Raw genomic sequence first — 22,491 nt, forward strand, 5'->3', positions numbered from 1 at the left:
CTAAAGATTACACCCCCCCCCCCCCCCCCCCCCCCAGAGTCCCAGCGCGGTGTTGTGTATAAAGTGAATTGTCTAGACTGTGACGCATCCTACATTGGGGAGACAGGCCGGAAGCGCTGCACTCGCTTAAACGAACACAAAAGGGACGTGGCGAAGGCCACGCATGCGACAAGAGCGAAGACGGAACTCGTAGACCATTGTTGGAATACGGGTCACTGTTTCGACTTTGAGAATGCGTCCACTCTGGCGCGCGAACAAAGGTGGGGTCCACGCAGGTTCGTGGAATCATGGTTCATCCGAAGTGACTCATCAGCTTGCAATTCCAACCGCGGCCCCCTCCCCGATGTGTACGCGGACTTGCTTAAATAGGACTGTTGAAGCTTTTTCCCTCATTCCTGCTTGTAGGTTTCACTGACGATGTTTCCTGCATGGGAGACGAAACGTTTGATTAAATTGTTAATCTTGTTGAGTAAAGTCGGAGCAGTTTTTTTTTATCATTATGATTCCCGGCTTTTGGAATATTTATGCCTTAATTTATTCCTTAGCCATCACCATCCAATCCGAAGCCAACTGGCCAGCCTGCCGCGCATGCGCGCACGAGTCGAACCTCAATGCAAGGTTCGACGAACTTTCCACGAAAAGTTCGAAAAAGTCGAACCTGGTCGAACTCGAACCTGGTCGAACTCGAACCTCGGCCGGTTCGCGACACCCCTAGTGTTGACTGTGGGCTTGACGGTTTTGCTCACACATCTGCTACGACTACGACTTTCAAAACGTCAAACCCACGGTGCTCCCAACTTTTCCTACTTCGGGTTCGATCAGCTCCGCTCTGTGGTGTGGTGCTTCGGTGTGATTCATCACCAGACTAGCCAGCCTCAAGCACTCTGACATTTTTCTGGTAAAAGGTAAAACGCGGCAAAGACAGAGTGAACGCCGCGTCAGCGGAGACTCGGAAGGTTGCCTGCGGCGAAGCGCCGACATGTGCACGGAGCGATGTACCGCCGACGCGACTATCGCCAAAAGATCTGCCCGAGCGGTGAACTCGACCACCTGAAAAGTCACCCCGATGCCAGCATTTACTTTTGCAGGCTGTGCCTCCTGATGTTCCACGGACAAGCCACCTACTTGCATCATGTTTCCGGCGGACACTGCAACCGCGGTAAGCACGAATACGCTGCGTGCGGCATGGCCGGCTGCGCATTCAGAGGCACCTGCTCTTCGCTGGAGTAGCATTGCATCCACACTCAAGGCGCACCTAGCGAAAACCTTCCCTCGGACGAGTTGACCTGCAGGGCCTGTTCATCCAAGTTGTATGTGCTCATCGACTTCTTGATTCACCTCGCGAACGACTGCCATGCCAGGACTCGGAGTGCGACGAAGGCAGACGCTGCCATCTCCCTGACTCCATCAATGATGGAACCGCAGGTCATTGTCATGGCTGTCACCCCTCCTTTGGAAGAAGGTTGCACCGGGCGTCGACATGATCCCCTGCCCCCGAGAACAGAGCCAACGCTTGTGTTCGGTGGATTGTGAATCATCCCACCAATCCCACGGTTGCGTTGTTTGTTGGACTTGCAGAAACGAGGCTTCACTCTGTTCAGAGCTTTGTGCTTGCAGCGAACTAAAGCAACAAACTAATGGACACAACACCGGGCCAACCTCTCTGTGTGATGGCAGTACACTCTGGAGCCACTGCAGCCGGCAGAGTGATGCGGAATCCAGATTCCGCAAGTGCGGTAGCCCTCAAACCCCAGGAGGACCAGTCAACATTGCCAAACAAAAATAAGTTGAAAAAGGTCTATGGGTTCAATGTATTATACCTCTGTGCCGACTGTAAAGAGCGCTTCAACGATGCTTCCGAAATTTCTTTTCACATTAAGTATGAGCATAAAAAAGGTGACAAACACCCGTCGCCAATTTCGCTGTGGGATGACTCTGCAAAGAAGTACAGACCACAGCACTTATGTGCTGTCAAGTCTGCAATTCATGAGTACAGCTGCCTACTTTGTACTACCTTCTTCACCACAGACTGCAAGACCTTCAGGTCGCATATGATGTCGGTACATGGCCAGTATTGCTGCATTCAGTGTGGGCGCAACTTTGGTTCCAAGGGTGGTCTGCACACACATGTGGCTGTGTCACATCAGAAGTACAAAGACAACACTGTGTTCTGCTCTACACTTGCAGGCGAAAGTGCAGATGACAATGACAATGCATCCTGTAAGGCAGTTGGAGGTTCCCCTGTAAAAGACTCGCCTACAAAGAACCAGAATGTGAAAAAAAAACCGACGAGAAACACCGAGAATGTTGACGCTTCCTATGCTGCACACGAAAGGACCGGGACGCACGGGCATGCTCATCCAAGAAAGGACGCAAGTAGGTATACTTGCAGTTCCTGCATGCAGCCGTTCACTAATTCACAGGACATGTATCACCATGCTTTCAAGGCCCATGGCATCTACAGCTGTGGGTATTGCTCTTGGACGACCATTGACGGTGTGGAGCGTTTGCGTCTACATCACTGTGAGGAACACGAAGGTCTTCACTTCGTGAGCCCAGTTAAGTGCCGCTCTCCTAGCCAACATGCTTTAGAGTCCCCCGTGGTAGTTGCTGGAACGGTTCCAGTAGAAGCCACTTCCAGAAGTGAGAGCAGGACCGTTGCCACACCTCAAGTTGAAAAAATGTTGATCGCTCATCGAAGCTTTGTTTTGAATACGGCTTCAAATGAAGTTTACCCTGCAAAAACGCAGATCTTCAAATGCCATATTTGCGAGGCCGAGATTGGGGATGTGTTGAGCCACCTTTACCAGGAACATGGAGTGCTCACAAATCCAGATTCCAGTTATTGCGGGTCAGTAGCGCACGGTCTACGGCTACACCATCATGTGGTGCGCAGCAAGACCTCCAGTGGTGGCCAGATAATGGGGAAATCGGGACCAGGTTCTCCAATGTCAATGGAGGAACTGCCCCTCAAGATGCCGGTCATGCTGGAGGAAAAAGTGGTCACAAGGACACCAAGTTTTTGCAGCAGCAGTTACAGTGCAGACCTGCTGCAAACTGAGCTACCGATGTCCAATGATTCTGACACAAGAAGCTCAGGCAATCAAAGCGTTATTGTAGCTGATGCAAATTCTGGTGACCCATGCTCTGTCATGAGTGACGAAACAAACTGCTCTTTTCTTGAACAGTCCCTCACGTCCAAGTCTGAATTGATAACCTCAGATGTCAGCTGCAATGATAACCAAGAGCCCTCTGGCCATTCGAGTTCCATTTCAGACACGAACTCGAGCCACAGTGAGAGTGGCAGTGATGGAGAAGCAGTTGAAATGGAGGAAGGCGAGATAAAAGAACCGTGCAATTCCTTCTCTTGTAATAAATGCAGCAAGCACTTTACCACACGGGTAGCTCTGGTCTGCCACATGGTGAAGATCCATAAGCAATGTGGCTTCTGCGTCTACTGCAACTACAGCTCGACAACAACGGTATGGATGGAGCTCCACCAAAGATGCAAGCATCGCGGATATTCATTGAGGTATTTGGCTCTTCATGGGTGCAATCTTGAATTAGTGGTAGGTGCTTCAACAAAGAGCCACAAGAAGCCTGTTGTCAAGGGGACTTACTCATCTTTTGACTTGTCTAAGCAGGAATTGCTTCTAAGTAAATCTCTTCTGAAAAAAATGGACAGGAGTGTATCTGCCAAGGGGCACCGGACTGCCCTTCACAATGATTCCACAGGCCATAATCTTTCCAGGAAGCATTATTCCGGTTCAAAAAAGCATAAGTTCACCAAATTGTGCAGCAGCAACCGGATTAAGAAACAAGGGAAGAGCAGAAGAGAGGGAGAAAGGAGAGTGGTCTTCACATTGAGTTCGTCGGATGAGATGGATGCCCTCCCCACTTCAGTAGAGAAGAATGAAGAAGCCCCGGTGGCCATCAGGACGTACAGCGGCTACCGCGTCCCCAAGTCGGCAGCAGCTCTTGCTCACCTTGCTCACTTAGGGCACCGTTTTCATTGTTGCATGTTTTCATGCTCCTTCAGCACCGATTCTCAGTCGGAGTTCAGTGACCACCTGGACGGTCACACCGAGTCCGGGCATCAGCTCATGTGCATCTACTGTGGCGAAACGGTGCAGTCATCGAGCGATCTGCTGAGTCATCTTAACGCTAGGCACTGGACCCTCCAGCATCAGTGCGCTATATGCCTCTATCGGGGATCCTGCAAACTCTACGTGCAGTGCCACTTCGAGCATGCGCATCCAAAGGCACTCTTCGCAAGCCTCGTAGTGCTTCCCCATCATCAAGATGACCGATGTCCAAGGTCTTCCCCATTGCTCACAGAAGTAACCCTTCGTCCATACCGCTGTGGCTTTCCCAGCTGTGATTTCTTCATCCAAGACACGGCAGCATTCACTGAACACCTGAGACAGTCCCACCGCGGAGCAACCTGCTTTGCTTGTTCCGAGTGTAATCAGACGTGGGGCTCTATCGCACAGCTCATGGAGCATTTGATGGAGCATGGATTCGCTGCCGTCCAGTGTGGCTACTGTCCGGCCACGGCGACCACCATGAGTGGCATCCTGCTGCACCTGTGCTATTGCCACGCCGATGTGGGCCCTAAGTTCCTCATCAGAAACAATGACCTCGAAGAAAAATTCCACAGTGGCAGAGGTGCATGGACCATCTGCCGAAACGCAATGCTGGAGAATTTTAGGTTCGTGGAGTTCCAGCAGCGCTGCTATTGCTGTTTGCGTATGCTGACGGGCTTCAGAGAGCTAAAAACCCACATGGCACTTGAGCACCAGCTCTCTCCGGTGCCTGAAGAGCTCGCCGACCGCTTGTTCACATTGTACGACTACACGGTGGCCGTCCAGAAAGGACGCTGTCCATTCTGTTCCTTCGTGGCAGAAGATTCAGTGGCCCTGCAGGAGCACGTTCTTTACCAGGAACTGCAGTGCATCGACGTTCGCCACCAGTCGGAGGACATCTGGCGCAGAGACAAAGACGACAGTCGGTTGCTAGCTTGGGCCGAAGCCAACCTTTGCTTCCAGCGGTGCCGCTATGTCTGCCCCGAGTGCCTGGAAACGTTTGACACCACATCCAACTTGGGCCTCCACGTGCGTCGCCATTACTTCTATTACCCGGTTACCTGCAAACTCTGCGGCACAACTTTACGGGGCCTGGTTTCTCGAGACAGACATCTTTTGCAGGAGCATGGTCTGAAGTCCGACGGCAAAAGCGAACATTGTGGTTTGATGCCTGAAGACGTCTCAGCCAAGGTTCAGGAGGTCATCAGCAGGCAGGAGGCAGGCCTGAAGGAGCACTGCTGCGAGCAGTGCGGCTTCAAGTCAACGAGCAGCAGCTACATCGAGGAGCATCGTCTCCGGTGCAAGATCATCGTCGAGGATGATTCGGAATTGCCATTACCCTTCAAGTGCTATGTCTGCAGGGCAGCCTTTGGCCTTCTGTACCCATTGCTTGAGCACGGGTTCTGGCAGCACGGCTTTTCCTACTTTTGTGCCGACTGTTACTTTGGGGCAAATGACAAAGGCACTCTTCGGAAGGGTGGACATCCTTGCAGAGGTCGTGACGCATTCCTCGTGGAAAACAAGCAGCGAGGCTCAAGGCGAACTGCTAGGTCTGCACTGTACATTAGCCAACTTACGGTTGTTGAGGACTGGGAAGTCTACTACAAGAGCAGAGACTTCGAGTATGAGGGCATGGATCGTCTGTTTGTGCAGTTATGTGAACAGAAAGTCATGGTGGTGGACCTTCTGGGGGTAGTAAACTTTGAGGGATATGTGAGGCTTTGTGACATCGAGGTGTAATCTACTTGCCGGCATCTCTAAGCTAAATTGGCGTCCCTCGTAAAAAAAAAAGAAAAATTGGGTTGTGGGTATGTTTATACAGTCTAGACCTTAGTCTGCCTCAACGGGCAACTTGTCTCCCAGCTGTAAATGAGCAATTTAGCCAGTGCGGTACAACCGCTAGCCTGGGGTCTTTAACGTGCATCATGCAGTGGGGATACATGGCCTGCTTGTTGGTACGATGCTCATCTAGATCGAAACGGGCAGGGGTGTGGATTGAGTTGGTGTCCCTCACTTTTTTGGCACTCCGCTTTTTTTCCTTCAGCAGGTTCTATTGTCAAGTGCTCTCTTCCGAGTTCGCTGTGTGACCCTAGCTGAGGGGGCCAGTGACTGCACTTTGCCATTTTAGCCTGGTTGCCATTTGGCAGATCTTCGAAAAGCTGTCTTTTTTGCACTTGACTGACTTTCCGCGTTTCTTGTCTGCCTCTTTTTTTTTTTTTTTAAGACGGGTCTGAAATGTGTTTTGTTTGCATGGCTTTGGGCTACTGCAGTTGTGCCAAAGTGAACAAACTGTTTAGGCCCAACTGAGGAATGCCACTCAACGCCTTGGTGCATGCAGGTTCACCATTCACATCAGCATTTGCGGTTCTCCCTGAATAGGCTTACTGAATTCAAAAGATGTGTGCGCTGGTCTTAGTTCATTGTGATTCCATACACAATTTCAGCAGCCTTGATTCCTTGAAAGGATGCGGAACCGAAATCTGGATTCCCCAAAACACGCGGCAGAAGCGTGCAACAGGATGCTACAAACACCAAAACATCAATCATACAGTGATATCTCGAACGGATGACCGTATTTTTAAAAAAAAGATGCGCATTTGGCAGGAATCTTGACGTCATGTTTCTCCAAGAAGGAGAAGGAACGGCCTCGCGTCTTCTTCGCCTCGCGACCTTGAGGGAGCGAAGCGAAGAGAGGAGGAAACTAGGTACCTTGACGGTCGCGCGCCTCGTCCACCTGGTTCAATCTTGACTTCTTTTTCCAAAGATACGGCTGTCCATTTGAGATGCCGCCTTACTAGTAGTGTTGTAGGGATTGTAGTGTCCCGCCTACATCTCCAGCATTGTTTTTTTTAAATCCAAATTTCGGTTCACCATCCCTTTGAGCTGTGCCTTAGGTTGGGGCCTTATAAATATTTGTAGTGAAGCAGGGGAACATTCATGTAATATCAGAAAGGTCATATAATTTAGCGAGCCTTCTCTTTGTACATATCCCAAATAAAAGCATTCAAAGGCTTCAAACTTGCAATAAAATGCTTAGATGGGCCAGTTGGTACATCGTGGAAAAATAAGCGCCAAAAAAACACGGACAAAGAGTAGATTGACAACGACACAGCGCCCTGTGTCGTCAATCTACTCTTTGTCCGTGTTTTTTTGGCGCTTATTTTCCCACTTCAAACTTGCTTTCTAATGGCCCTGTTTTATTCAGGATGCAGTCATTAACCCAACACATTCATCAGCAGTCAATCAACTTGTTAGTCATTTGTTCTGTTGTCTCGCAATCATGTCTGAACGCGAGAACGGCAGCGTAGCATGGATATCAACCATGTTGCCTTTGTGACTTCTTTCAGCAACCGGAACGGGTGACAAATTGTGTCGGACAATGCATGTAGCCTGGTTCGGTGGCTGAGCAAATTTTGTGCCGCTAGCACAGCTTTCATGTTAGCGAGCTCGCTCAGTAACATGCTTTGACTGGCATGTTACTGGGGAGTGCTATTTAATGATAATTGCAGCCTGATGTGCAACCAAGACAATTTGATGTCTGCTTTTATTGCTTAATTATGGAAAGCAATTGCAAGGGTATGACTACTGCGTCAAGCCACCAAGTCGCTCATCCTGCTGCATCTCGCCAAAATAGTTTGTGCCGCTTGTGTGCCGAAGGTCAATCATATGCTGCAACCTGCGCCTTGAAGCACTACCAGGTTGCTACAGAGTACTTGTGCAAATTTAGGAAAGTTATTATCAGTTCGAATAATGTGCTATTATGTTTTGCCTTTCTGTCGAACAGTGACAGTACCATGAAGTTTTGCCGTATTTCTCATTGTTAGAAGCTTGTTTGAGTGGGTTAGTTTGTTTCGGTTGGCGCTTCTTGTCAGACACTTTTGCACCGCAGAGCACAGTGTGCTCACTGTAGTTCTGAAAGTCTCGCTTTGCTGTGTGCTTTTGGGAGACAGCACTCCTTCAGTACCTAGAAAATATATAACTGAATGTCGATGTGACAAACTGTTGTGTTTATTTTAATTCTTGTTTCCAATTCAAGTTCTAAGCAAGGCTATTGTGTAAAGCAAAAGGATGTATGAATCCCTTGGACTATATATAGCTGAATGTTATACTGTGTTGAAGTTCCTCCCACAAAACCCTCCACTCTTCTCACTTTAGCAGAATGATGGAGAAGTGAGTCCACTCGCCTCCTTTCCAGCATTTGCCCTGCTAAAGTGGAGAGGGGGGCTTTCTAGGAAGGGCTTGTCCAGCTTTTCTTAGCCTGCAACGGAGTGTAAATTTAATTTTATGCCAAATCCTTCATTTAGTTTTAATTGTTTGAAAGCCAATAATATACTTTAAATTAATATTAACTGGAAATTGCAAGGTCAGCAAAGCTTTTATTAAAAATGCATATATATTGCCCACACTGGATATTGTAGTACCATCATCTGTCTACGGTACTTGCCCTGTGGGGATGTCGCAAACTTTTCTCAAACCCGTGGGTCGATGTCGAGCCTCAAGGTACGACTGGTTCGGCAAACCTTTAAACTTTATGCGGGGTTCGACGAAGGATGGATGGATGATAACAGCTCTATCTTTGTAACATGTAGCTTGTGCCACCTAGCCGAAGGACAATAACAAAAACCTGATTTCCCCTTTCAACCCAATGCGTTTCTTTAACTACTATATCACCTGGTCATGAAGATGATTGCCAGGCAGAACTTTAGAGGATTGGGCAAAAAACTAAAAACATCACCCCGCCTCCTCCCCCTGGCGAGGGAGCTGCCAGTTTCCCTTTGGTCAAACCTTGTGGGTGTCGCCTAACCCCCAACCCACTGGGGGACAATGTTGACACTGGGCCAAAATTTTTCTCTGCGTCGCCTGTCCCCCAGCTGTGCTAGTTAGTTATACTTAGTTCGACTTTCCCTAGACAATTTTCACAAGTACTCCAGTCTCCCCTCGTTGCCTCTACTCTTTTATAATCCACCTTTCCATTGTTTCCAGAAAAAACCAAGGGCCACCAATACGTCTCTCGCCCCTTCGGGAAGGGCAGGACTAAGCTCCTTACATTTTAGAATCGCGCGTTGAACATACTGTGCACATTCTATCTGTGTCTTCATATTTGGCCCTATACGTTTTTGTTCTTAAGACTCTCGTCCTTGCCTCGAACAGCAGAGCACTCCCTCTTGAATTATTGAATAAACCTTCCCTCTTTATTTCTTGCATTTTGTGACTTATAAATCGTTGAAGCTGACTTCCCCTAGATTCTCTCCTCCCACATCCATCTCTGCCTTCTTAATTGCCTTTTCCATTGAACGCATTTGCTCGACCCGATTTACTGTCTGCAAGAATTTCATCCTTAGCTTTCGTGTCCGTTTCGTTCATCTAGTGTTCAGACCCCTTATATACAGGAATTTATAGATTTTATGCACCCACTGCGTGTCCCCCATGTTTGTTAATCTTTGGTCAAAATTTATTTTACTCTGCTCTCAAACGAAGACCCTGCAGTCCCTCGTTTCAAGGGTTCCCATGTGCCCCTGGAGTTAATCCTGCCAATGCTGCTTTTTCCTATCTCCAATTTTGCCTGAACTTCATAACTCGTGCACCAGACTGCACTACCAAAGGTCAATCCTGGTACCATTACTCCTTTCCATACTCCCCGCACCACTTTGTATCTATTAAAGTTCCATAATGGCCGAATTCCTTTTACCCTTACCAATTGTATGTCGAACAGAACTTTGAGCATTCCAGGTTACCCAAGGTCGAAAGGCATCGCTCAATCGGCTGTCAAAATTGTCAACATGCTTTTGAAAAGGGCTTACGAAAGCAACGGTGAACCACTAATGGCGTTCCTCGACTATTGCAACATGCCATTGCAGCACATGAATGCAAGCCCAGCGCAGCTTCTCGTGGGAAGACGCACTCGAACATTGGTGCCCACAACAGCCAAGCAATTACAGCCAAGGATTGTTAATGCCAGATATCAGTTGGCACAGAAGCAACGAAGGATGGTGTTTTACCACGAAAGATGTCCCGAGGACCTTCATCATCTCAAGAAGGGGCAGAATGTGACGGTTCGCCCAACCAAGGATGGTTTGTGGCTCAAGCACGAAACAGTGTGACGACAGATCATACAAAATCCAAATGGGTGATGGTGCACTAGGACGCAACAGGGTGCATATACGAAGCACGCCCAGCCCCCGCCAAGCTGAAGCTGAGCCCCCGGTCACATGCGAAAAAACATTTCAGCAACCGAGATGAACTCTTCGACTGTCATGTTTAGGGGTGTTCCGTGCTTCCCCATATAGTAGTTGGTTTCCTGAACAATGTGTCCCAGCATGCTCCTCGAAACAAATAGGTCAAATAGTTGCTTCGCTGTCAGGGATTCAGCAGGAGGCAGGGTAAAGTCATTTTCAAATCTGTGCCGGCTTGGTCAAACACATTTTTTTCCATGTGAAGCATTTGTTTGCAAAGGCTCTTTTCAGGTCGCCCAGGTCGTCCTCAACATTAGCGTCAGTGTTCTCGACATCTTCATCGCTGCTATCTTCAGTGATTGGGTCACAATCTTTGCTGCTGCTTTCACCTGAGAGGTCATTTTCGTTGCTATCGCTGTTGTCCAGCAAGTTATCCTTGCCAAGGAACTGCTATGGTCTTGTCTTTGGCACACCATAGAAGGCTGAAGGTGCAATGACAGTCTGTAGATGAGATGAGATAACAAATTACCAAGGGTGCAACAGCATCCTAAAATGACAGCTGAAATGTACTACCTAACCAAAACAAAATGGTAGCAAAAATTAAAAAGACAAAGGCAAAGAGCGAATGACGTTTTGGCGAACAGCGACATTTGAGCAAATGACCCGGCGCATGCTACACCCCCCCCCCTACCCCCCACGCTGCGCTTGCACCGCTTCGCGGCGACAGTCTGCGGCGGTTCATTACAAAAATGTGAACGTACTTGGACCACCCGCAAACGCTGCTTAGCAAAGAGTCGCGGAGCCCGACTCTTCGCTAATGTGTCATTCGGTGAAACGTGGGCATTCGCTAAAACTTTATTCGATCAAGTGAGTGCCTCCCGCAACAACCGTGTGACGTGACACTCGCTGCCCACTGCTGTGCATTTGGAACATGTCAGGAATGAAAAATATTCAGCTTCATATAATGTTTGGAATGCGAGATTTTGCATGCGATTCACGCGAAAAACATTGCTAGAGGCTCCTTCGGTAATATAGAGCTCCTATTTTCACTTCTAGATGCTTTGTGGAAGTGCTCTGTGAAAGTGTAAACATACCTGGTATTGAGAACTTCCACACGGCGTGGGAGACGCCATTTTCAAACGATTCTTGTGGGCACAGCCAACGTTACTAGAACACTCGGTTGGGAAACTCACCGTTGAAACCTGGGCCGCACGCGTCCACCGAGACCGAGCTAAATACTACAAACGCGCCACTCTTTATCTTTTGTCTTTACTGTGGTCACCTTGAGCTTTTAGAAAGCATGTTTATGCATAAAAAACAATGGATAAAACTTTTTGTAGTAACTTTTATTGGAGTTTAGTACAAAATGGAGGGCGTGTGACGTTTTTTAAAATCTTTAGTTTGCAAGGTTTTGCGGCAGTCAGTCAGAGTTTTGAGAGTAAGGAAATCACAATTAATATTGTTTTTATACAACCATGTCTCAGCGGTGACTTCAGGTAGCGCGTCCAGACTTGGCCGCATCCTTCAGCTTCGGTAGTATCGCAGCGCGTTCGCTTGGGACACGGGGGTAGCATCCAAACCCCTTCCACCGTATTTGTTTTGGCGCCAAAATGGCCGATTAAAGCCAAAATAAAAGTCGCATGCAGTTCCTCGAGTGGCCGCTGTGGGAGTAATGGCGGCGTTGGGATCGCCATTAGCTCGGTTCTCGAGTACGGATCGGTGCCACTTTTTCATGGCAGGCTCTATGGCAGTTTCCCAACTGAGTGGTTCTAGTAATGTTGGGCACAGTGCTGCCCCTAGTGGTGAAATTCTTAACTTCTTGGATCGAGAAATGCGCGTTGAGAAGACTATTGACAACTTTTTGTCCGAAGATGTGCCCGATGTTTGTTTCTTCAGCTGTCGAAGCCTGTATTGCAGATATGCAACATGGGGCATTAATGGGTTAAGTAGGAGAAAGAGATGTGGGAAGGAAGACTGCAGACCTTTGCAAATGTCGCCTTCTGTGCGCTGCCATTTTTGTCTGCTGGGCTGTGGAATGCCCTCCGAGCATGCGCTGTTGCTCTGCTTTGCGGTATATCAGACCTTGCGCATGCGCCCGTTACTCGGCGTTTTTCACTCAGGTGATAAGCGATGCAATAAGGGAAATAAGTTTGCTTGATAATTCCCGGGGGAGCTCTTTACTGTTTTTGTTTGATAATTCTCAGGGGAGCTCTTTACTGTTTGTTCAAGCCCAGAACTGGGTTACTAAGAACGAAGACATATAGGGCAAAATTCGAAGATATAGATACAGTTTGTTGCGTATGTGGAATGAAGAGCGACGTAAAGAGAGCCCTGGGTTTCGGTGGAAAAGATGGAAGGGTGGATTATAAAAGGGTTGAGGTAACGAAAATGAGGTTAGAGCATTGGTGATAGGAGACTAGGAGAAACTGAAATTGGTAAAAGCATCGAGCACAACTGGAGACGGGGAGGACAGGAAAATTGGGACTCCCTTCCGCGTGGCTCCGGCCCAAAGTCTCAACCCTGTCTCTCAGTGGGTCTGGGTTTGGAAAGAACCCCAAGAAGGTTGCCCAGAGGAAAATTGGCGACTCCCTCGCCGGGGGGAGAAGGCGGGGATGTGTTTTCCTTTTTTACACCTGAGCTATTCAGGGCTAGTTTCTCCAGAATCGTATCACCCGCAAAGAAATGATGACATCGAACTCTGGACACCTACCGCCATCTATGAGCAACGGCGGCAAGCCACGTATCTGGTTGCCGCCGTCGCTCATAGATGGCGGCAGCCTTTCCACTCTGGCTTGCCGATTTGCGGCCGGCCATTATTTTCCATTGTACAGCTCCGCTGGTCTTCCTTCTTCACCAGAGTGGAAAGGCTGAAATTTTTTTTATATTTTATATTTGCCTGATCCCCGAAAGGTCAGACCGGCGGTCTGGCTCTGTACTGGTTCTGTACTAGTTGCAGGGATGTAAAAAAAAAAAGAGGAAAACATTGGTTTAGGCTAGGTGGCGCAAGCTACCGCCAAGTACAAAGAGTATAACCATTAACATTTATTTGTCTATCCATTCTTACTACCAGAGCGTTACAAACAAATATATGCACAAGGGATATGGATATCAATATTATATCTTAAATATTTTTACATCTTTAAAAAGTGTCGTCAGAGATGTCAAAATAATACTTAGTACGTTGAAATAGTCATTGTCGTGTCACGTGTGCCTTCTAACGGTTCGCGGACAGTTTGGACGGTTTCGCACGCACGACACGCACGACTGCTATGATTGCACCAAAGTGACCAAAGCACCAAACACACATTCCCCTCAACTTTTCCTACTACGAGCCCAGTGCGAGCCCGATCACCTCCATACTGCGGCAAAGCGCTGACATGTGCGCGCAGCGATGTACCGCCGACGCGACTATCGCCAGGAGATCTGCCCGTGCTTTGGTTGCAGTCTCAGAGTTTCGAGCGGCGAACTCGACGACCACCTGAAGAGCCACCCCGATGCCAGCAGTTACTTCTGCAGGCTGTGCTTCTTGGTGTTCCAGAGTCAAGCCACCTACTTGCATCACGTGTCCGGCGGACAGTGCAACCGCGGCAAACACGGATACGCTGCGTGCGGTGTGGCCGGTTGCGCGTTCAGAGGCACCTTCTCTTCGCTGGAGTCGCATTACATCCACACTCACGGGGCACCCAGCGATAACCTTCCCTCGGTCGAGTTGACCTGCAGGGCCTGTTCATCCAAGTTCTATGTGCTCATCGACTTCTTGATTCACCTCGCGAACGACTGCCATGCCAGGACTCGGAGGGCGACAAAGGCAGACGCTGCCAACTCTCTAACTCGGTCAATGATGGAACCGCAGGGCAGCGGGCGTCGACAAGATCCCTCTGCTCCAGAGAACGAAGCCAACGGTTGTGTTCAGCGGATTGTGAATGAACTCACCGATTCCACGGTTGGGTTGTCCGTTGGACTCGAAGAAATAAGGCTTCACTCTGTTCAGAGCTTGGAGCTTGCAGGGAGTACCAGCAACAAACTAATGGACGCAACGCCGAGCCAACCTGTCTGTGCGACAGCTGTACAGTCTGGAGCCAGTGCAGCTAACAGAGTGAGGCCGGATCCAGATACCGCAAGTGCTGTACCCCCCAAACCTCAGGATGACCGGTCAACATTGCCAAAGAGGAAGTCGAAAAAGGTCTATGGGTTCAATGTATTGTACCTCTGTGCTAACTGTAGAAAGCGCTTTGGCGATGCTTCCGAAATTTCTTTTCACATTAGGAATGAGCATAAAGAAGGTGACAAGCACCCATCACCAATTTGGCAGTGGGATGACTCTGCCAAGAAGTACAGACCACAGCGCTTGTGTGCTGTCAATTCTGCAATTCATGAGTACAGCTGCCTGCTTTGTACGACCTTCCTTGCCTCAGACCCCAAGACTTTCAGTTCGCACATGATGTCGGTACATAGCCAGTACTGCTGCATTGAGTGTGGGCGCATCTTTCATTCCAAGAGTGGTCTGGTCACGCATGTGACTGTGTCACATCGGAATCACAAAAACAACACTGTGTTTTGCTCTACACTTGCAGGTGAAAGTGCAGAAGACAACGACCATGCTGCCTGTAGGGCAGTTGGAAATTCTGCTGCAAAAGACTCGCTTAACGAAAGCCAGAAAATGAAAAGCAGCATGGGAAGCCTCAACACCGAGGTTGTTGAGGCTTCCCATGCTGCACACGAAGGGACCAGGACGCACAGGCATGCTCATCCAAGAAATGACGCAAGCAGGTATACTTGCAGTTCCTGCAAGCAACCATTCACTAATTCACGGGACATGCATCTCCATGCTTTCAAGGCCCATGGCATCTACAGCTGTGGCTATTGCTACTGGACGACCATAGATGGCCTGGAGCGTCTGCGTCTGCATCACTTTGAGGAGCACAAAGGTCTTCACTTCGTGAGACCAGTTAACTGCCGCTCTCCCAGCCAACATACTTTAGAGTCCCCTGTGGTAGTTGCTGGAACGGTTCCAGTAGAAGCCACATCTAGAAGTGAGAGCAGGACTGTTGCCACGCCTGAAGTTGAAAAAACATTGATTGAAAATCAAAACTTTATTCTGAATGCGGCTTCAAATGAACTCCACCCTGCAAAAGCGCAGATTTTCAAATGCCATATTTGCGAGGCAGTGGTTGGGGATTCGTCGGGCCACCTTTGCCAGGAACACAGTGTGCATGCAAGTCCAGATTCCAGTTACTGCGGGTCAGTACAGCCAAGTTTACGGCTGCATCAGGGTGTGGTGCGCAGCAAGACCTCCAGTGGTGGCCAGATAATGGAGAAATCAGAACCAGGTTTTTCAAAGTCAGTGGAGGAGCTGCTCCCCAAGATGCCGGTCATGATGGAGGAACCGATGACCACGAGGACACCAACTTTTTGCAGCAGCAGTTCCATTGCGGACCTGCAGCAAACTGAGCTAGCGATTTCCAATGATTCTGACACAAGAGGCTTAGACAATCAAAGCGTTATTGCAGCAGATGAAAATTCTGGTGACTCATGCTCTGTCGTGGGTGATGAAATAAACTGTAGTCATGAGCAGTCACTCATGGTCAAGTCTGAATTGATGACCTCGGTTGTCAGCCACAATGATAAGAACCAGGAGCCCTCTAATGCTTCAAGATCCATTTCGGACATGGGTTCGAGCAACAGTTCTGGAGTAGCAGTTGGGCTCAAGGGAGGTGAAATAAAGAAAGTGTGCAATTCCTTCCTTTGTAATAAATGCAACCAGCACTTTACCACACGGGTAAATCTGGTGTGCCACATGGTGAGGGTTCATGAGCAGCGTAGCTTCTGCGTCTACTGCAACTACAGTGCGGCGACGACAGTTCTGATGGAGCTCCACCAAAGATGCAGGCATCGCAGACATTCACTGAGGTATTTGTCTCTCCAGGGGGGCAATCTTGGATTTGTGGTGTGTGCTTCAACGAAGAGCCACAAGAAGCAGGTTGCCAAGGGGACTTCCTCATCTTTCGACTTGTCTGAGCAGGATTTGCATCTGAGTAAATCTCTTCTGAAAATAACGGACAGGTGTTTATCTACCAAGGGGCGTCGGACAGCCCTTCACAATGATCCTACGGGCCACAGTTTTTCCAGAAAGAAATATTTCAATTCAAAGAAGCATAAGTTCACCAAATTGTGCAGCAGCAAGCGCATTATCAAACAAGGAAAAACCAGAAGAGTCTTCACATTGAGTTCGTCAGATGAGATGGATACCGTCGTCAAGAGTTTGTCGGATGAGACTAATGCCCTCCCCACTTCAGTAGAGAAGAATGAAGAGGCCCCGGTGGCCATCAGGACGTACAGCGGCTACCGCGTCCCCAAGTCGGCAGCAGCTCTTGCTCAACTTGCTCATGTAGGGCACCGCTTTCATTGTTGCATGTTTTCATGTTCCTTCAGCACCGATTCTCAATCGGAGTTCAGTGACCACCTGGACGGTCACACCGAGTCCGGGCATCAGCTCATGTGCATTTACTGTGGCGAAACGGTGCAGTCATCCAGCGATCTGCTGAGTCATCTTAACGCTAGGCACTGGACCCTCCAGCATCAGTGCGCTATATGCCTCTATCGGGGATCCTGCAAGCTCTACGTGCAGTGCCACTTCGAGCATGCGCATCAACAGGCACTCTTTACAAGTCTCATAGTGCTTCCCCATCCCCAAGATGACCGATTTCCAAGGTCTTCCCCATTGCTCACAGAAGTAACCCTTCGTCCATACCGTTGTAGCTTTCCCAGCTGTGATTTCTTTATCGGAGGCACGGCAGCATTCACTGAACACCTGAGACAGTACCACCGCGGAGCAACCTGCTTCGCTTGTTCCGAGTGTAATCAGACGTGGGGCTCTATTGCGCAGCTCATGGAGCATTTGACGGAGCATGGATTCGCTGCCGTCCAGTGTGGCTACTGTCCGGCCACGGCGACCACCATGAGTGGCATCCTGCTGCACCTGTGCTACTGCCACGCAGAGGTGGACCCTAAGTTCCTCATCAGAGACAATGACCTCGAAGAAAACTTCCACAGTGGGACAAGCAAGTGGACCATCTCCCGGGATGCAATGCTGGAAAATTCTAGATGCGTGAAGTTCCAGCAGCGCTGCTATTGCTGTTCACACATGCTGACGGGCTTCAGAGCGCTGAAAGCCCACATCACAATTGAGCACCGGCTCTCTCCGGTGCCTGAAGAGCTCGCCGACCGCTTGTTCACGTCGTACGATTACACAGTGGCCGTCCAGAAAGGACGCTGCCCATTCTGTTCCTTTGTGGCAGAAGATTCAGTGGCCCTGCAGGAGCATGTTCTGTACCAGGAGCTGCAGTGCATCGATGTTCGTCACCAGTCGAAGGACATCTGGCGCGGAGACGAAGACGACAGTCGGTTGCTAGCCTGGGCCGAAGCCAACCTGCGCTTCCGGCGGCGTCACTACGTCTGCCCCGAGTGCCCAGAAACATTTGACACCACGTCCAACTTGGGCCTCCACGTGCATCGCCATTACGTCTATTACCCGGTTGCCTGCAAACTTTGTGGCACGACACTAAGGGGCCTGGTTTCCCGGGACAGACATATGTCGCAGGAGCATGGTCTGAAGGATAGCAAAAGTGAACATTGCGGGTTGATGCCTGAGGACGTCTCGGCCAAGGTTCAGGAGGTCATCAGCAGACAGAAGGCAGGCCTGGAGGAGCACGGCTGCGAGCAGTGCGGCTTCAAGTCGAGGAGCAGCAGCTACATCGAGAAGCATCGTCTCCGTTGCAGTATCATTGCCGGAAATGCGTCGGAATTGCCATTACCTTTCAAGTGCTGTGTCTGCAGGGCAGCATTCAGCCTTCTGTGCCCATTGCTTGAGCATGGGTTCTGGCAGCATGGATTCTCCTACTTTTGTGCCGACTGTTACTTTGGGGCAGATGACGAAGGCGCTCTCCGGAAGGGCGGACATCCTTGCAGAGGTCGTGACGCATTCCTCGTGGAGAATAAGCAGCAAGGCTCAAGGCTAACTGCTAGATCTGCACTGTACATTAGCCAACTTACGGTTGTCAAGGACTGGGAAGTCTACTACAAGAGCAGAGACTTTGAGTATGAGGGCTTGGATCGTCTGTTTGTGCAGCTCTATGAGCAGAAAGTCATGGTGGTGGACCTTCTGGGAGTGGTAAACTTTGAGGGATATGTGAGGCTTTGCGACGTCGAGGTGTGATCTACTTGCCGGCATCTTCGAGCTGGGTTGGCATCCCTCACCTTTTTAGCACTCCACTTTCCTCACTTCAGCAGGTTCTATTGCCGAGTGCTCTCTTTTGAGTTTGTTGTGTGACCCTAGCTGAGAGAGCTAGTGACTGTGCGGTTGCCAACTGGCACATCTTCGAAAAGCTCTCCTTTTTGCTCGTAACTGATGTATGTTTCTTGTCGGCCTCTCTTTTTTTGTTAAGTCAGAAAGTCTGAAATCTGTTTCTTTAGCATCGCCTTGGTCTATTGCGGTTGTGCCCAAGTGGCAGAACTGTTTAGGCCCAACTGAGGAGTGTCGCTCTGTGCCTTGGTGAACACACCAGCCTTTGCTGGTCTGTGTTAATAGGCTCACAGAATTCAAAAGATTGGTAAGCTGATCTTGGTTCAAAGTGATTCGATGCACAATTACAGCAGCCTTGATTTCTTGAACTGTGCCCTAATTCGGGACCTAGAGGAGGATCCCGTGCTCTCAAAAGGTTTTTTAGTGAAGTGGGGGAGCTTTTATGTAATGTCCGAAAGGTCTCGTAAAACTTATCTGCTTATTTCAACCACTTGAATCAGGGTACCTTTTTGTACTTATCCCAAATGAAAGCATTCACAAGCTTCAAACTTGCTTTCTTGTGGCCCTGTTACGTTGAGAACACGTGGCGTCAGCATTAACTATGTTGCCTCTGTGTGATGGCTCTCGGCAACCGGCACGGGCAACAAATTGTGTCGGACAATACGTGTAGCCTGGTTCGGTGGCCGAGCGAATTTTGTGTCGCCAGCATAGCTTTCATGTTGCGAGCCCACTCAGAAACATGCTTTTACTGACATGATACTGGGGAGTGCTATTTAGTGATAATTGCCGACTGATATGCAACCAAGTCAATTTGATGACTGCTTTTGTTGCATAATTATGGGAAGCAACTGCGTGAAACTGCCATGTTGCTCATCCTGCTGAATTTCACCAAAATGTGGAGTTTGCGTCACTTGTGTGCCAAAAGGCGATTTGTTTTTCTTTAAATGCTGCAAACCGTGCCTCTCAACACTGCCAGGTTACTACAGAGGACTTGTGTGAATTTAGAATTCTTATTATCAGGTTGAATAATGTGCTATTAAATTTTGCCTTTGTGTCGAACAGTGACAGTGCCATGACGTTTTGCCATATTTCTTGTTGTTGGAGGCTCGTTTGAGTGGGTTAGTTTCTTTTCAATTGGTGCTTCTTGTCAGTCACTTTTGCACCGCAGAAAACAGTGTGGTCACTGTCGTTCTGAAAGTCTCGCTTTGCTGCATTTTTTTGGGAGAAAGCACTCCAGTACCTAGAAAATATTTAACTGAATGTTGATGTGACAAACTGTTACGTGTTCATTTTAATTCTTATGTCCGATCCAAGTTCTAAGCAAGGCTATTGTATCGCGCAGGAGGATGTATGAATCCCCTTGGCTAGATATACTTGAACATTATTATTATTATTATTCAAAATACCTGGCGGGTCCATTTCTGGACATTAGACAAGGGGTGGATTTAGTCAAAGTAAAAGCACACACGTGAAACTAAGGATCTCACATTCTCTCAGCCATAAACAATTTTGGCAGGAACGCAACGAAAGGTCTACATTTTTATACTCTTTTGGAAAGAGCGCCACCTGCAACGCAAACTCGTGTATTGTACAAAAATGTTAAACACTATTCAGGTATGAATAGTTTAACATCGCTTAATCTCCCCAAGGGGAGATTAATCGATGGAGCCAGACCTGCCTGCACAGAACTTGTTGCAACATAAAAGAAGTCCTCTCCACCCTCACAAGTTTTCTACTGTCTATGACTAGCGGTCTCATCCTCCCCACTCGCATCCAGCGTTCGCTCTGCTGAAGTAGAAAGAGTGAGGAGCTTTGTCGGAAGGACTTATCCTGCTATTTTTGCAAGTGACCTCCCAGCCGCCTTTTTTCCTAAATTTTTCCCCTATAGATGGGGTTGTGTAGTGGGTTCATATAAATTCTGGGACAACTTGCACCAGAACGGTGGTTTTTCAGTTTATCGCAAAATCTCAACAGTATATTTTTTAGAACAAATGTAACGAGATACCTAAGTCGCAAAGGCGATACAATCGAAACATCGCAAATATAAATTTCACTTCTGAGATTAATACAGTTTTTAAAATGTTCTCAATAGATGCTGTTGCGATACTGCCCAGCCCTGCTAGCTTCATCTGTGAATTACTTGTGTTTCATGTGGTTCATGCAAGAATTACTTGTTTTTCATGTGGTTCATGCAAGAATTACTTGTTTTTCATGTGAGAGTTACCTGTGGTTTATGTGTCAATGACTTGTGTTTCATGTATATACTACTTTTGTGTGTGAATTACTTTTGTTTTATGTGTGAATTACTTGTGTTTCGTGTATGAATTACTTGTGTTTCATATGAGTTACCTGTGGTTCATGTGTGAATTGTTTCATGTATAAATTGCCTTTGTTTATGTTTGAATTACATGTTTCATGTATGAGTTACCCGTTTTATCTGTGAATTGCCTCTATTTTTTTTTTCATTTTTTTTTTTTTTCAGACTGCTGCAGTGGAGATATTTAACAAAAAGGATGGTGCTGTCACAACTATCTTGTTGCAATAGCACTTTTAGCGCTACTGAACAGTTGAGTGAATAGAAATCAAGCTGAAAAAAATGTTAGTAAGTTTTGTTCAATGAAATAAGTGTTAAAGGTACCCACAATGCTATTTCTTGGTCTTACACATTTTATTTCATTTCTTTTTGCCTTAATGGCATGATTAGTGCATTACATAAAGAGATAGGGGCTGCATAACACAAAAACAACAAACACATACAATATAATAATATACAGACAAAAATAAAACACCAGAAGTTATAAATAATGAAAACCCAAAGGACACAGAAAATCACGAATTGGCAAGGATTTAAGAAAGACTGGCTTCATTGATGGAGACAATAGATGATGGCAACTGGTTCCATGCAGTAATGGCAAGAAGGAAGTATTGGCTTTACCAAAAATTCCCTTGATGGTATATTAAAGGGCAACTCCGCTTCATTTTTAATATTTAGAAAACTATGCAGCCCTCTTCAGTATCATATAGGAAGACCCCACGTCAAATATTACAATCTAATTCCGTCTATATATTTAATAAATTGGCCAGCAAACTTTCAAATGAGCCAAGTCGCCGAAATCTGCCAACTGTAGCGTGCGACGTGAGGCGCAATCGTCAGCGCAGTCAATGCGACGGAGTTGGAGTGGCCAATGTTGAACTACTACGTCAGAGGCATGACTACATCATTCTCAGGTTTTGTTTGTTTTTACTTGGAGAGAAATTGAATGATGACGTCATGAGTTTCTCTTCTCTGTTGGCTCGACGGCGTCCACGTGATGACTGTAACGCGGATGCGTAAGTTTGCGCTGCCCTGCGCGCTTATCGGTCTGTTTCTCCACCCCCCTCTCCTCTTTCGTTTTCTTCCCTTCCCCCTCTCCCCCGGGCCATCACCGTCCACGCCATGCGAAGCGACCTGCCCGCACACCCGTGTTGCGTGTCCTGTACCTCGTCCACACGAACGTCACAAGACCACGTGGTTCGACGTGACGTAGCCATGATTCTGACGACTCGAGACCAATGTTGCCTGACGAAACCGAATTTTCGGCTTCGGTATCACTTGATATTTAAATTAAGGTTACACAAATAATATTTCACGTTTTGTGAATCTGAAGACGTAGAGCTGTTTAGTTGTGCTTCGTGAAATGGAATCGCATGTAAGCCTAAATTTTTCAGAATTGAGCGGAATTGAGCGGAGTTGCTCTTTAAGGTGAGATGATATCCTTTCTGGGGCTGAGAGCAAGATGTCCTTGATGTCTGAGCAATGGTAATAAATTTTGTGAAGGAAGCATGGCTTCCTTCACAAAGCAAGCATGGTTCTTAAATGGGGGTCTGCGGACCCTTCGGGGTTCTTAAAGGCCCTCGGGATCCCTGAAGCCCTTGGCCATCAGTCAAAGCT

General features: G+C 48.0%; 2 protein-coding genes across 2 annotated transcripts; both read left to right on the forward strand.

Moving 5' to 3' along the window:
* The first annotated feature begins 674 nt into the window (after positions 1-674).
* On the forward strand, positions 675-7,166 carry LOC115332589 (zinc finger protein 91). Its single transcript, XM_029995001.3, has one exon. It carries the CDS (start codon positions 1,638-1,640, stop codon positions 5,823-5,825), a length of 4,188 nt encoding a protein of 1,395 aa, XP_029850861.1. The 5' UTR covers positions 675-1,637; the 3' UTR covers positions 5,826-7,166.
* A 6,298-nt stretch (positions 7,167-13,464) lies between these two features.
* LOC8040390 (zinc finger protein 729) lies at positions 13,465-20,964 on the forward strand. The gene is made up of 2 exons (XM_040502450.2): positions 13,465-14,441; positions 14,833-20,964. The coding sequence occupies exon 2, from the start codon at positions 14,919-14,921 to the stop codon at positions 18,471-18,473; it is 3,555 nt and encodes a 1,184-aa protein (XP_040358384.1). The 5' UTR covers positions 13,465-14,441; positions 14,833-14,918; the 3' UTR covers positions 18,474-20,964.
* Positions 20,965-22,491: the final 1,527 nt, after the last annotated feature.

Source organism: Ixodes scapularis, unplaced genomic scaffold (genome assembly GCF_016920785.2).
Source record: "Ixodes scapularis isolate PalLabHiFi unplaced genomic scaffold, ASM1692078v2 PGA_scaffold6__148_contigs__length_123643588, whole genome shotgun sequence".
NCBI lineage: Eukaryota > Metazoa > Arthropoda > Arachnida > Ixodida > Ixodidae > Ixodes > Ixodes scapularis.

Coding starts and splice junctions, on each gene's coding strand:
- LOC8040390 (XM_040502450.2), top strand. CDS start 14,919: ATGAAAAGCAGCATGGGAAGCCTCAACACCGAGGTTGTTGAGGCTTCC.
- LOC115332589 (XM_029995001.3), top strand. CDS start 1,638: ATGGACACAACACCGGGCCAACCTCTCTGTGTGATGGCAGTACACTCT.